At 43.3% G+C, this 14,275-nt stretch overlaps 2 protein-coding genes and 1 non-coding gene across 4 annotated transcripts in view; 2 read left to right on the forward strand and 1 right to left on the reverse strand.

The window, feature by feature from the left end:
• Window positions 1-2,288: 2,288 nt before the first annotated feature.
• Window positions 2,289-2,395, reverse strand: LOC116218852. Its single transcript, XR_004163057.1, has one exon. It is a non-coding gene; the product is annotated as a small nucleolar RNA U6-53/MBII-28 (small nucleolar RNA).
• Window positions 2,396-2,686: 291 nt separating this feature from the next.
• On the forward strand, window positions 2,687-6,073 carry rpl38 (ribosomal protein L38). Its single transcript, XM_031561399.1, has 5 exons — window positions 2,687-2,788; window positions 2,972-2,998; window positions 3,624-3,684; window positions 4,908-5,030; window positions 5,996-6,073. The coding sequence occupies exons 1-5, from the start codon at window positions 2,702-2,704 to the stop codon at window positions 6,019-6,021; spliced, it is 324 nt and encodes a 107-aa protein (XP_031417259.1). The 5' UTR covers window positions 2,687-2,701; the 3' UTR covers window positions 6,022-6,073.
• Window positions 6,074-7,248: 1,175 nt separating this feature from the next.
• The window catches only part of ttyh2 (tweety family member 2), a 74,537-nt gene continuing 67,510 nt past the window's right edge, over window positions 7,249-14,275 (forward strand). Inside the window, exon 1 of one of the 2 annotated variants that reach the window (XM_031561531.2) lies at window positions 7,249-7,933. In XM_031561531.2, the coding sequence (XP_031417391.1) occupies window positions 7,805-7,933 (129 nt within the window). In that variant the 5' untranslated portion in view covers window positions 7,249-7,804. The remainder of the gene's footprint in view (window positions 7,934-14,275) is intronic. The other variant, XM_012820021.3, reaches the window with a different exon arrangement.

Consider the following 14,275-nt stretch of genomic DNA (forward strand, 5'->3'; position numbering starts at 1 on the left):
AAGGACAGCAAATTATCACACTTCCTCAACAGGATTTGATAATGGAGAATTATTGCATTCTTCAACAGCGGAAGTAGGCCTTCTGTCTAGGTATATTCTAATACCTTATATTGTCTGCATTCTTCAACAGCTGAAGTATGGTGGGCCTTCTGTAGGTATATTCTAATACCTTATATTGTCTGCAATTTCTACAGATTTTGACATATAGTAGGTCTAATTCAGTTCAGTTTGTAATGTAAGGTTTTCCTTCTTAACAAGCTGTTTTTAAAGGTTGGTTTATTAGGACGTATGAAAGGAAGTGAGGATTGACAAATACAGGAAATGAGAATCACCCCAAGACTGCTATAACGAGGCCTAAAAAAATGGTAAGAAATCGCCATCGTAAGCCTTCACATTATTGTATTACAATCCTAAACATTTGAAAAACAGTTCATGTTATGCCTACATTTTCTTGTAACTCTGAAATGATAATCATTTTACAGTAAACAATCTGTCCTTAAGAATTAACAAACTATGCATTGTGTCAACAAACAAAATCCACATATGTCATGGAAAATCCCATTAGTATAATTGTTTGAGCCAATGGGACATTTTGTCAACAAGTCATTTTGAATGCAAGGTGTTATCAGCCAGAACATTGTTTGTTTGTAAACAGAGATAATGAGATAGCCTGTTACCCATGAAAAATATCCCAGGCTTGTCTTTAGTAAACAGACACATGAAAGTAAGCTAATTAAAAGTCTATCAGTCAGTGATCTAGTCATGAGACATTCTGAACAGGACATTTCCCCTGTATACAGACATTTCCTCTGGGAAAGATGCTTGAGAAACGGCTCATCAGTGGATGACTATAACGTAATAGAGTTTTTTTCCCCCTCTCAGGCACATGGCCTGCTCACTAGATCTATGAACACAATCCCAAACACCAGAAGACAATTCACCTTCTTTCACACATGGTACAAATGGTCTTCTTAGTTGAACACTTGTTGCTACCAAAATAATTCTCCATTCAATGTCTTTTTCTGCCTTAGGATCACAATAGACTTCAGCCAACAATTGGGTTACCAGGGGTCTCAAGCCATAGACATATATATATATGGAGTATATATGGAGCCGGAGTTTGAGACAGACACACACATATATATGTGTATATACAAGTGATTTAATCCGGCCTGCCGGCTCCTCAGAATTTTGCAAAAAGTTCCATTGATTTGAATGGGCCACCCCAATGTTTACCGCTGCCATTGGCAACAGGTTTTGTGCTTCTTATTCACGTCTTTCATAACATTATACAAGTAGTCCAGTCATTTAACGTAATGGAAACTGAGGAGTCAGCAAGTAACACCTGGAACTTTAAAGATCTATCTGCGTGAAGAACAATTTTTTCTTAGCGGAAGTCACGAAATGGCAACAAAATAATTTAAAATAGGTATTTTGGGGGAATGTTTCCCATCGTTTTGACAAGTAACTGAATAATAAATGGGATTATGTATAGTTCAGCGGTAATTATCAGAAAATGAATCTAGCTGCGTGTCAAAGGCAACATTTTCAGTGCGTATTCTGTGGCTCTGGACAAGAGTACTGACATAAATGATAATACTCAGCTTCCGGTTTTTCTCTGCGGTGTTAACAACCAGTTTGAAGTGACAGAGGAATTACTTTGTGTAAAAACAATGCAAGGCCGTACCACAGCCAAGGATGTATTTGAGCAACTGTGTGACGCAATGGAGCATGCTGGTCTGTCATTGAAGTCGCTCCGAGGAATAATACATTTATTTTATAAAATAACATTATTCAGATTTTTGCTGAAACTTTATTCAGTTTTCTGCTTTGTTTTGTTTGTTTGCAGCCTTGTTACCAACTATACAAAAGTGGTGCAGTACAGCATTTGCTTTGAAATGTGCATGTATGAAGGAAAAATATAGATGTAGTTGTCGATGAAGACATTATCCCACTATTACTGTTGTATATGTAAGTCATGGGCTATCAATGGGACAAAGTGATCCTAAAGAGCAACTTTAACAAACACCTTTATCCAAAGAGCATCTTGCATTGCCCCGGAATTGAAACTCAGGTCAGCTAATTGTTATTCAACAACACTAACCATTGGACCACTGATCACACATGGTATATTTGATAAACTCAAAAGTGGTATCTACAGTATTGTGATAGGCAAGCCAACAGACAAAAAAAATCTGGCCCCCCAATGACCAGACTGGACGCTCATCACAAGTGCCACACAGAGTGAGGGATCTGAGTTGAGTAGGCCTAGGGATGCTCAGGGTGTGTGTCCTCAGAGGTCTCAGTATGAGAAGTTCAACTGAACTCATATACACACAGGGAGACAGAGTCCTCCTGTTGCATCGGTATTAGCATGGCAGTCTCATCAGCGGACACCCACAACCCGAACGGGAATCGAACCTATGAACACGTGTGTAGTACTGAGCGCAACGCCTTACAATCTGCGCCAGCGCCACCACAACGAGTGTGAAATTGTGAACTCATAGTTTATAGTGTTTTTAATGTATTTGTTGTGATATCCAACTATCAACTCTAATTATATTTTGTTAAACATGACGCTCTACAAATACAAATGATTTTCTGTGTTTGAAGCAAAATTGGACATCCCAATTCATCATTCGTATAATTCAGTACAGGAACCAGGCCGCCAGGAGTCGGGCTTTAGAAAGAGCGGTCGTGAATGAAATGCTTCCTTTGGCCGTGCTTTTGTATAAAGGCTTCCTTAACGGAAGTTCCGCCCCTTTTCCCCTCCTCGCTTGTAGACTGTGTAAGGAACAATTTTTTGATGCATCAAAATCCAACTTAAATCTTAGTGCATCGTCTTTTCCATTAGTGATACAAGTTTATAATATGAACTAAGAAGTACTTCTCTTGTAACTGGAAATGTTATTTGTGAACTTAAGATTTGTTGTGTCATGTTAATCTTTTCCACGTCTCTTTCTGTCCGTAGCATCCAGTCAGCCATCTGAGCAAGATGGTAAGTAGCTAGCCAGTTAGCTTTTAATGCATGTGCTGTGTGTGTGTGTGTGTAATGTATCCGTAATTCAGTATAATGCCTAAGAGTCGCCGCTTACATCTGTGCCGTTTCAATTTGTATGCCGAGGTGATCAAAATATAGAAGGCTAATGGTCTAGTTGGCTAACTATTAGCATTTGCCCGGTAGCAGAGAAATGTTAGCTTGATGAGATCCATGTTAATTCAGGCAGATCCAATAAAGTGTGTAGGATGCAGTTACCTATCCGCCACCAAGGCAGCAAACGTTACCATAATTCAAAGCAACTGTTTTCCTAGAAGTCTGTTAAAACCATTCATCAAATGCACGTTACAAGGCTAGTGTTGTACCACTATGTTAGTATGGTGGCTTGCTAGTCAGTATGGGTGGTTGCATGATGATGTTTTGACAACGCAGGCTGTCCTAGCGCCAAAGTCTTTGCACCGTGCCCAAGGTGCCTAAGCATGTTTGCAAATTTTCGATTTTTCTAGAATCTTTGTCCGACCGGTCCACTGACAAACATGTGCAATCTGCCAACGAAGTTAATTCAAGATTAAGTTGTGACTTCCTCTGCAATGTCTAACCTAAAGATTGTTGTGTTTCTAAACAGCCACGCAAAATCGAAGAAATCAAAGATTTTCTGCTCACAGCAAGGAGGAAGGATGCCAAATGTAAGTCATATCCCTGCACTCAGCCTTTGTTATTTTGGAACACACACAGAAGGGTTTACCTGGAAGCAGAGTTGTATTTGGTCACTGGTTTTTGGGTGACTCCGAATACTTATTCTGAATTAATTAAATTGTGTGTCTGACCGTGACCTCCACGCAAGATGTCCAAACACCGGGGGCTTGATTCTGTGCCCTCTGTGCATTACACGCTTGCGAGAATATCGTATGGACCAAGTGCTAAGTTTTGTCTCAATCAGAAATCTTAGTTCCACCGGTTCAACGACACACAAGCCTTTTGTTGTAAATCCAGTGCCTTTTAGTAGAATGTATGCAAGTCTCAAACATCAAACCATTGATTTGTCATAACTAACATGCTTCTCGAAAAATGCTAAAGGAAGGATGCCAAATATGTCATATCCCTGCATTCAGCCTTTGTATGATGACTGACAAAGCTTTTGGAACAACAGCTTTTGGTGTTACCTGGAAGCAGTGTTTGTATTTGGTCACTGATGAGGTGATGCCCAAGCTGTTTGCTGTTTTCAGTATTCGCATAAATTCAGCAGGGAGGTGTGCGATGGTAGTGAGGTAATCTACAGGGGTAGTAGCCAGATTTGGAGACAAAAGGTGTAGTGAGTTCTTGATTTTGCAGGTGAGGCTTGTAATTTAGAGTTGAAAGCTTGTCAGATAACATAGCCCCAGTTGGTGTGTTTGTAATGGCTAGTGCAGTGAATGTATTGTTGTTGGTCATTGCTATCCATTTGCCACATCCTATATATGATCATTTGGCTATCCATTGCTGACTTTGTGTCCACATTTATTTTACATGTTCCTTGTACAGTGCCTTGTGCCCATTTAGTGCGAGTCATTCTCCTGTGAATTTGTAGGTATTTTATTAGGTGTGATGTCAGCCAAGTCTCAGAGAAATGACGAAACAGTTTTATGGGGTTTTTATACATGTGCGGATTCTTCTCAGCGGTTTCTTAAGGATAATTGTTGCGCAAAAGCAGGGTGGCTTTGTTCAGTGTCAGAGAATCATGAGAGAATGGGAAATGCATACGATTTTGCTATAGTGTGTTAATGTACGGAAACACTAGACTCTAGAACATTCTGAAGGTTTGGGCTGGCGAGGGGTTGTTAGGCCTTGCTCAACTGGAAGTTGTCGCTCTGCCTCAGCTAGTTTGTACTAATGCCTACATTTCTTTTCTTCTTTTTGTCTGATTCTTTAGCTGTCAAAATCAAGAAGAACAAGGACAATGTGAAGTTCAAGGTGCGCTGCAGCAGGTACCTGTACACATTGGTCATCACAGACAAGGAGAAGGCAGAGAAGCTCAAGCAGTCCCTTCCCCCAGGTAAGACTCTCACCACAGCAGGCTAGAGTGGCATGAGCTGTATCGAGGGTGACTGGATGCTGTTTGTTCCTGGACAGTGTGCATCTTAGGGGTGGTTAGTCCTGTCCCTCAGCAACTGTTAGTGGATGTTGTCCACCTGCCCTTGTTTGTCTTTTCATGTAACTGTAATGCCCTCTGTATGTATGTACAGAATGTATCTAAACAGAAGCACTGCTGTAGTAATTCTGATGTATGGCACAAGGGATCTAAAACATACAGTGAAATGTATTTTTCCGGAAAGAACCCCTCCAGGATACAGTTGTGTACATTCATACATACTAAACCCACATAACCAAATAATATACCGGTTCAAGCAGAGATAGCTAGTTACTTTTTGGGTGACACCGAATACTTATGTGGACTTATTCTGAATGAATCCACCTGTGACCGTGACCTCCACGCAAGATGTCCAAACACCGGGGGCTTGATTCTGTGCCCTCTGTGCATTACACGCTTGCGAGAATATCGTATGGACCAAGTGCTAAGTTTTGTCTCAATCAGAAATCTTAGTTCCACCGGTTCAACGACACACAAAGCCTTTTGTTGTAAATCCAGTGTCTATTAGTAGAATGTATGCAATTCTCAAAACCAAACCCTAGATTTGTCATAACTATCATGAGAAACGGGGAACTTCATGCTCAATGGGAAAGGCTTAGTGGAAACACTTGTGTATTTCTCAGCATGTGAATAAGAGCACGGACTACAACTCCGCTTGCAGCGAGGGTTTCCGTCTTTCCCCATGTGGATGATGTTCACTTTTAATAATTGACATGCAAACACAGACTGATGCCTTTTGTTGAGTTTTCATATGAAAGAGTTGAATGGAAGTCTGACTCATGACTGCCTTGAATATTTCCTTGAGTGCTTATCGTGCTTAAGATGCCACCTTCACACGTGTCTTGTCGTCTTTTTTTTTTCTCTTGTAGGTCTGGCCGTGAAGGAACTGAAGTAGATGTCTCACTTGTACAAAAATGGAAAATGTAATAAAAATGGAGAAAAATAAATTCTTGATTTTGGTCTCATTTGTTTGTCTGAACGTTTACCTTTATTGGTTCCATAGAGCTGACGCTACATTGTAGTTTTAATACTACCCATCTCTTGGTAACAAATCTGATAAACCGTGAATGCCCTAAATGCTGTGTGGTGCCTTGCTGAGCAGGTTAAAGTTTTTCTGTAGAAAGATTGGATGGGGGGCGGTGGGTTAATAAGTCTGAATTATAATTACAGTGGCTATTGAATAAAGCACGCCTTAAAACTAGTGTAGTTATTGATCAACCAGCAACCAATTATATGGCAACTGCAACTTCAGTAAGCAGGTCTTCTGGAGGGCCTGGAAAAGGTCACTGGGCTTGTACAGTCAATTGATTCACTGCTGACATGGATGTTCAGAAGGGATGGAGCAGCCCACAGTAGGGTATGCCAGATTGTGGAGGTCTCTGAACTAAACTTACAACTTGCAGTTTGTCAAGGTCAGTCCAATCCAGAGAACACTTAATTGCATGCATGTAGTGTGGGATATAAGCTGAATAAGGCATTACATGTGGTAACATCAAGTAGCTAACAGTGTGACCCTTTGACCGGAGTATCAGCCAACCCCAAGGTGCCTCGTTTCAGAGGGTCCTGTCTGATGAACCCTTTAGGGGTATAATTGATCAGTTTCTCAATGCGACTACAGCTCACAGTCCACTGATGCTCATTGTCTACCCGTATAGCAGTAAAATGTGAGCGGGAATAAGATGCGATGCTCTCACATAGCAGGAACTGTGGACTTTATTTTCTGGAAGATCAACAGAATACACCAAAGATGGGCTTTTATTATGTTCTGGCAGTATTTCTGCTTCGAGATGTCCTGCTTTGAATAATTGTATGACCAAATGTATTTTTATCAAGTGCCGCTGGATATTGAACCTATAGCCTTGCTGTATTTGAGTGGTCTATTTATTTAATGTACGTATGTATGTAGTTAACGCTGTTCTAAGACTTTCAATAATTCTACAAAACCCCTTTTGATTTCTGCAGGGTAACAAATTGTGTCTGGGCGTCTGCGATTTTATTCGTTCTTATAGGTTTCGTACAGCAGATGGCAGTGTTGCAGCACATAGAAAAAACTGGTCAGGCAACAACCACAGGGTCGCCCACTTCTGAGAATCAAGGTTCATTACATTGAGATAAGCTAATTAACCCACATCTACCCCTTTATATAGATCTTTGTATTTGTACGAGCAAACGGGAACTAATAGCTCAGTTTTGCCAGTAGATGTGTGTCAGTAGTCACCATGCTCCCTTGAAGGCAGCAGGTCAAGGTTTTCTAAACCGAAGGTCTTTTCGGTTCTCCCGTCTCTTCTCTCGAAACACTGTCCCGTGTCCCTGATTCAAGCGCGCCCCCACTGCTCCTGACGCTACTCCGCGTGGATCCGTCTGTGGGTGAATGACTGCCAGACCAGCGGAAGAATGGCTGTACCTCAAAGGAATATATCGGGCAATGAGACAAGTTAATTTTGATCTACAACTCCCATTTTTGGATGTCTTAACTGAGGGATCAACTACTTCCTTTTATTCTACCTTTAGCTTGTAGCAATTAACGTTAATTCGTATCGCTTGGATTTTTTTCAATGCTGTTCTTTTGTTTGCGAAGAGGAAAAGAGCCATCAGGTTAAGCGGACTCTGGTTTTCCGCTGTTTAAGGAGGGAAGTAAAGCTTTTTTTTTTTACTCGCTTGCAACAATTTTAGCAGGGATGTCATCGGCACGGGTAGATTACATTGCACCATGGTGGACGTATTGGCTACATAATTTCCCCCATATCAACTTGAGGTTTCAGCCAGTCGATCACACGTTCCTGCCGGAGGACGCGAATTACCAGCAGGTCAGTGAACTCAGCTCATGGGATCCGTTGTGCTCTCGTGAGTTAACGGGGGCAGTTGGTTTAACTCTCTATGTTCCACAAATCTAACTCTTTGGTGCCTTGAGTGAATATAAAATACTAAGTAGGTCTGAGCAATGACTTGAAGCCTAGCCTACTCCTTAGATTAATGCGATCGGTTTAACTGGTAAAGGAAAAGACTCCGCTGCGCTTTAATGGGCAAGGGTAATAGTCTAATCATTATTAGTCGTTTTAAACGATAGTCCAAATGAGCAATTTGTAAGAAGTAGGCTAGGCCATGACCAGTCGTTGCAGCCTTTAACAATGACATACAATGTGTGATTATCTTAACACCTAGGATACACAGAACATAGCCATATGCAGAATGCCGTGGGTTCAGTTGGTAAGTCTTAATGCTGAAAGTGGGTGTACCAAGGCGACAGGCTACTTTCAGTAACAACATCCAGACAAACATAAAAAAGGGGAAGAATGAAAAGAAACGACGAGGCTATTTTAAGACACAAATTGTGCTATTCTAGGAGTTTGAGTAGATACCAGTAGAAGACCACCTTTCCAATGATTTCCGAAAAAAGAAGGTTTAGTTCGTGTCTTTATACGTGCAGGCCTGTAATGAAGCGATAATGACTTTACTATACAAACACTCCTGTTTGCCCATCTAGGTAGAGTGCAGTGCAGACATACCACTCGCTCTATTACATCTATCTATTACAGCTTCAAATAAGTAGCCATCAGGTATATGGATTGGACACGTGGTACATATTCAAATTATCAATATCAAAGGCAGTGTGTGTTAGACCAGCATGGTCTGGTGATCAATGACAACTGATCTTTACTGTGAAAATTGTATTTCCTCAAATGAAGTCGGGGTGATTTCCCCACCATAATCACTATTACTCATGCAGTAGGATTTATAACCCACATGATTTAAGAGCAACTTCCAAGGTTCATCCTCAGCTATAAAAGCTGGGGGGAAGGGGGCTGTGTGTGTGTGTGTGTGTGTGTGTGTGTGAGTGAGTGTGTGCGTGTGCGTGAGAGAGCGCGCCAGTGTATCAGAGCACTGTTGCACCTGAACATGGGACTCGCCCTCTGTATATTGATGAGAGAGGAGAGTGTGTGTGTGTGTGTGTGTGTGTGTGTTTGGGAGGGAGGGAGGGCTCATGAAGGAGCGATGAAGGGAGAAGTGCTCATTTCTGTAGCTGTCGGCCCCCATTAGAGTTGATGCTGATGGTCCAGGCTGGGTTGGAGGGGGATCGCTGGCTTCCCCAGAGACGCCCAGGCCAGCCTCTGCTGAGGAATGGGTCTTAGAGAGACAGCTCACCCACAGCATGCCATTCATGATTATCACTCCCCATTGGAATGAGTTCCTCTTGTCTTTATTATAGCCGTGATAATGGAGGTCGTGCTGAAGGTAGACTATCTGGTATGGAGGAAGGATTCTGCCGCCTGGGGCATAATCAAAAGATCAAGTTCCAAAACATGTGACTGCACTGAGCTGCACTGAATGTTACTTTGGACTGAATGGAGTTTTCTCGTGTCGATATGTCTGCTTTTGTAAGGCATGTATAACATGGCCAACAGACCATTGGACAGGTGAACATTGCAGTAGCTCTGTAATAATACCCGTGTTCTACGCTTCTTATTACTGATGCTTAAATACACTGAAATAAGCCTTAAGGCTCGTTTATTTTCCCTGACTTTGTGAGCTCAAACATGCCTAAATCTATGTACACTGCATTTATCCCTCTGCTTGCTGTACAAACCCTACACGGGCTTAGTTGTACTAGCCCAGGTCCACTGGGGCCCTTTACCGTCAAAGGGCTCGCTCTGGTTTTGGTAAGGGCGCTTAATCATAGTCAGGGCCTGCTTCTCATTTTCTTCCTGTCATGATCCCGGCCAGAGATTAAATCAACACGGCCAGAAAATGGATTAATTGATTGTTTTCCGCCGCGTTGAGTAATTACGCAAAAAAAAAACCAGAGGGATAAATGTGTGAGATAAATAGTCGGAGGCCACTTTGAGTTTTTTTTTTTTCTTCTTTTTTTTTACGATTCATTACACTGTAATTGGTTTGTGGCCCTTTGAGTAGGCTCAGTGCTATTAAACATGTTTGCTTAATCAGAATTGTGTAATAAAAAGCTGTGTTTGCTGCAGCAAGCTGGAATCAAAAACACACACATCTGGCCAGTCGGCCTTGGCCAGTGCTGGCTGGCTACATGCACTGTTTACATACGCCGCTCAAGTCAGGAACTGATGGGTCAAAAGGTTTTTGGCCCATATGATTCACCCATTTCCTGTGAATCTGTGAGAGCCCATAGTTGTTTCCTGTCTGTGGGAGGAGGACAGACTATTGTGTAAGGATGTGGTGGGGATCCTGCAGATCTCCCAGCCTGTGTGGGCTGCCACTGTACACTGCCCCCCCCCCCCCCCCACCCCTCCATCAAGCATTGAGACAGCACTTTTAGTGGAAGTGAAATATTTGAATCGCCACAAAAACATGCACAGAGTGTGACGCCTGTTCCCATGGGAGCCAGTTCACTTGAGCGCCACTTGAATGGTCTGTTAGGTAGGTCACACACACTCTGACCGTTTCAATGGAGGTTTGGGAAGATGCCAGATGACTCGACAATTGGCTGCGAGAGGTTTCATTACCGCTGGTCAAACACAGTGTTTGGGCATCGAGAGGCCTGGCTTGGGCTTGCGTTGACTTCTCTATTTCTTCTCATCTCTGGCTCGGTCCACATCCATTGTCTGTTTGTTAGTAATGGTGCTATAAGCTTAGCGCAGGGAAAGCTGACCTCCATAAATTAGCATGGGAAAGCCAGCAACCAAAGAATCCCACCTTACCTCAGGGTAGTGCTTTTGTACCGCTTTGAAATCCAATCTTTAGAGGTGACCTATGCGTAGGATCATATATTAGCATTTTATGCCTCTATCCAGAGTACATGAGGACTTTTTTTCACGCTCTGTGTGTAAAATGTATTTTTCACTCCCCTTGGTAGTGCATCTTTACAGCGTCAGGTCTCATTTCTGAGGCTAAGTGAAGGCAGGATGTACAGCAGGGGCTTCACAACACACAGACTCCAGACAGCCATTGCCCGAGGTCTTATCTTTTAATTCGTTCAAACCAGAACAGACTTCACAGGGCAGCGGGAGTTGAAAGGTTAGCACAGGTTCTATTCATCAGGAACCTTTTAGATCTTGGTTGAAAAGATGCAGTTCAATAGGGTATGTTGTATACGTTCTGATCCTTTACTTGACAGAAGACAAAGTATGTTGCGGACTTACTGCTCCTCTGCTTCCTGGAGATGTTATTCAGCCTCAGCCGAATGACTGCATTTCTCCCAAAGTTTTGCTCTTTATTGGTGCCTGACATGGACCTTCACATCTCTCCGTGGGCAGAGATCAGACTGGACAAAAGAGCTCAGTCGTGTGTGTCTCAGTGCAATTGCCAGGGGTGGAGACAGCTTATAGCGAAACTCTCTCTTAATACAACTCCCCCCCCCTTGAGTTTTATTAGTGCATCTCAGGCTTGCACAGGACAAGAATGAGCAGACATTAAATTATGAACACACACACACACTCTCTTAGCCACACACACACACACACGCACTCAAGATCTTTCTGCTTCAGCGGCTTGGCCAATGGAGGCTCCAAGGAAACCGTGTTCTGCCTCAGTACTCCCAAACAATCTCTCTCTTCTGACTCTCTCTCCTCGCTCTCTCTCTCTCTCTCTCTCTCTCTCTCTCTCTCTCTCTCTCTCTGTCTCTGTCTGTCTGTCTTCACACTCACAAACATGCACTTTATCATCGTGTCAGTCAGTCTCTTACATACTTTGCTCTCTCCTCTCACCCTCTTTCTCTTTTGTTTCTCTATAGCTGTTTTTGGCCGACTTGCTTGTTCTGCTCTCCTTCGCTCTTCTCTCCCTGACATTCCCAATCCTTTTCTTTTTTTTTTTTAAGATCAAAAGGCCCCCGGTGACTGTTATGTAAATGAACATGATGTAAATTGGAGAAACGATGAACTCCGAACACTTTTTGTTTCTGTTAATCTCTTTTATTGGACACGTCTCTTGTCTTCTGCCGTACCGCACATGTCAAAATAGGTCAATTACCCATAATCCACTAGAGTCTATTGTCTGATTCCAAGCGGTATAACACCGTTGAACATATTTCCTGTGCTCTTTTTTCTTCTTCTGGGCTAAATGCCTGCATGTAATCTTACACTGTAAATGATCCGGCTAATACTTGGAAGAAGGTTTGCCAGGCTTGCATTAGGTTCAAAATAACATGCCGTTTGCCCATAGGCAGTCTTCCTTCGCCACCTTGGCAGGATTACCTCCAACTTCTGCCCTTATCCCTTTTTCTACCATTGATTCTGACTCAGCCTCTAAGACCTAAAGACTTTGATTGAAAGTGTAACTGACTCATCCTGCTCTCTCTTCACATAGCATGCGTTACGTCATTGTACTCTTGCCTTGGGTGTCTGGTCCCCGATGCAGATGTTAAGCAGCTTTTCCCAGTTAAACTGTATACAAATTTGGCTTCCCTGCGGCCATGTCTGTAGGACTCTGTGATTTCCTGTGGCTCGAGTGTGTGCTTTTTCTTTGGAGAACTTCAGAGGGAGGCCTTGGCCCTCAGGCCCTGAAACTTAAACAACTGAGGGGTGGGAAGAAAACACAGAAAGCCAGCAGATTCCCTGTAATCCTCTGGGCTGATAGGCCAAAAAGATGAACCTCATTAGGCAATAGCTATTGATCTGGCAAAGAGGAAGTGGTTCTTATGTCTCTACCTTTTCGGGATTGTGCGATGTAAGAGAAAATGTTCAGCGTTAAAGGCTCAGCGTTAAATTGATCCTATCTCATCCCCCATGTCATGTTTGTGGGACAGCGATCAATGATTTAAAGTGTAATCTGCTCGTCCATTAACCCAGAGAGACCACTCTGATTGGCTGTTCAGCTCTGGATGATTGGACTTATAAGTTCCTTCAACGTGTGGAACTGAACTGGATGGAGCCGAGCGAAATGTTTAAAATCGGAGGTTTCATTCATCTTCAACGCTCGGAAAAAGGCCCTCGAGCCCGTCACTGTAGTAGGCCTATCATGATTTCACCCATTTAGCGCGGTTTTCTCCTTATTTTTTCGCCTCCACCTTCTCCTTTGTTCTTCCACAACCAAAATACCAGGGGCTGACAACGGCATTGCCATTTGCAGCTTCAGACATAACTCGATTAGAAGTAGCTATATTCCGTAATTGTCTGTGGTGAGCAAAGTGGTGTGAAGTGCAGCCGCAGAACGTATGTACTAGTTGGCCGTCGGCTGTAGTCTTCACAGTGTGTTCGAGTGCGACTTTTTGGCCCAGACACAGTTGACGTGAGGCGACACAACAGTCGGCCTTTGCCGCCGCTAGTTCTTTGATGTCGGTTTGATGTGTCTCTGGCTTAAGGCCTCGCGTCTCTTCTTTAGAGAAAGGTCTGGAAATCCCCCTTCCATCCCTCCCTCCACTTATCCATTTACCCCTCCCCCCCACCCTCTTCTCCTCCAGGGACTGACCCTCCTCCCCAGCCGTGGCCATGGGGGTTTGCCACCTCTCCCCTTGGGGCTCACCCCAATCTGTCACCCTGGCACCCGAGGGCCACGCCAACTGCTAAGCGGATAACCATCTCTCTCTCCTCTCTCTTTGCCAGCCTCTGAACAAAAGGGCTAGCTAGCAGGGACCGTCATGCTCCCAATGTCTGTCCATTCGTTCTGCAGTCAGTGCTCTGAGCGGTCAAGTGTGTGTGTGTGTGTGTGTGTGTGTGTGTGTGTGTGTGTGTGTGTGTGGTGGTGTGGGGGGTGTGGGGGGTGGATGAGTCAGGGATCACTGTTGGAGGAAGAGGAGCCCCTTTGTGTGTCAGTTCCGTTTCGTGTCTTTGTCGGCCTGTTTCTCCAGAGGAAGAGAGAGTGGCCGACAGTGAAAGATTGAGCCGCTCTCTCCTCTCTTATCGTCTCACTCATTTCACTTGTGGTTGTTCCCTGTATTGTGTGTGTGTGTGTGTGTGTGTGTGCATAGTGTGTGAGAGACTGAGAATGTGAATGACCTCATTTCCTGGATGTCTATTTTTACGGCAGTGTATTATAAGTTTACAAATTGATGTGATTCACATACAAGATCACAAACACTGTATATGCACGAGAATGCAAACATATATGACTGTGTGTATGCATGTACATGAATGTATATGTTTTATTTATTGTTCGGGGTGTGCTGTTATTCGCTGGATGTATGAGTGTGGGAATCGGAGTGAACCAACAAAGTGTTTGGTGTTTGTATCATCATGGTTCGAGGC

The sequence above is a fragment of the Clupea harengus genome, chromosome 23, assembly GCF_900700415.2.
Source record: "Clupea harengus chromosome 23, Ch_v2.0.2, whole genome shotgun sequence".
NCBI classification, from domain to species: domain Eukaryota; kingdom Metazoa; phylum Chordata; class Actinopteri; order Clupeiformes; family Clupeidae; genus Clupea; species Clupea harengus.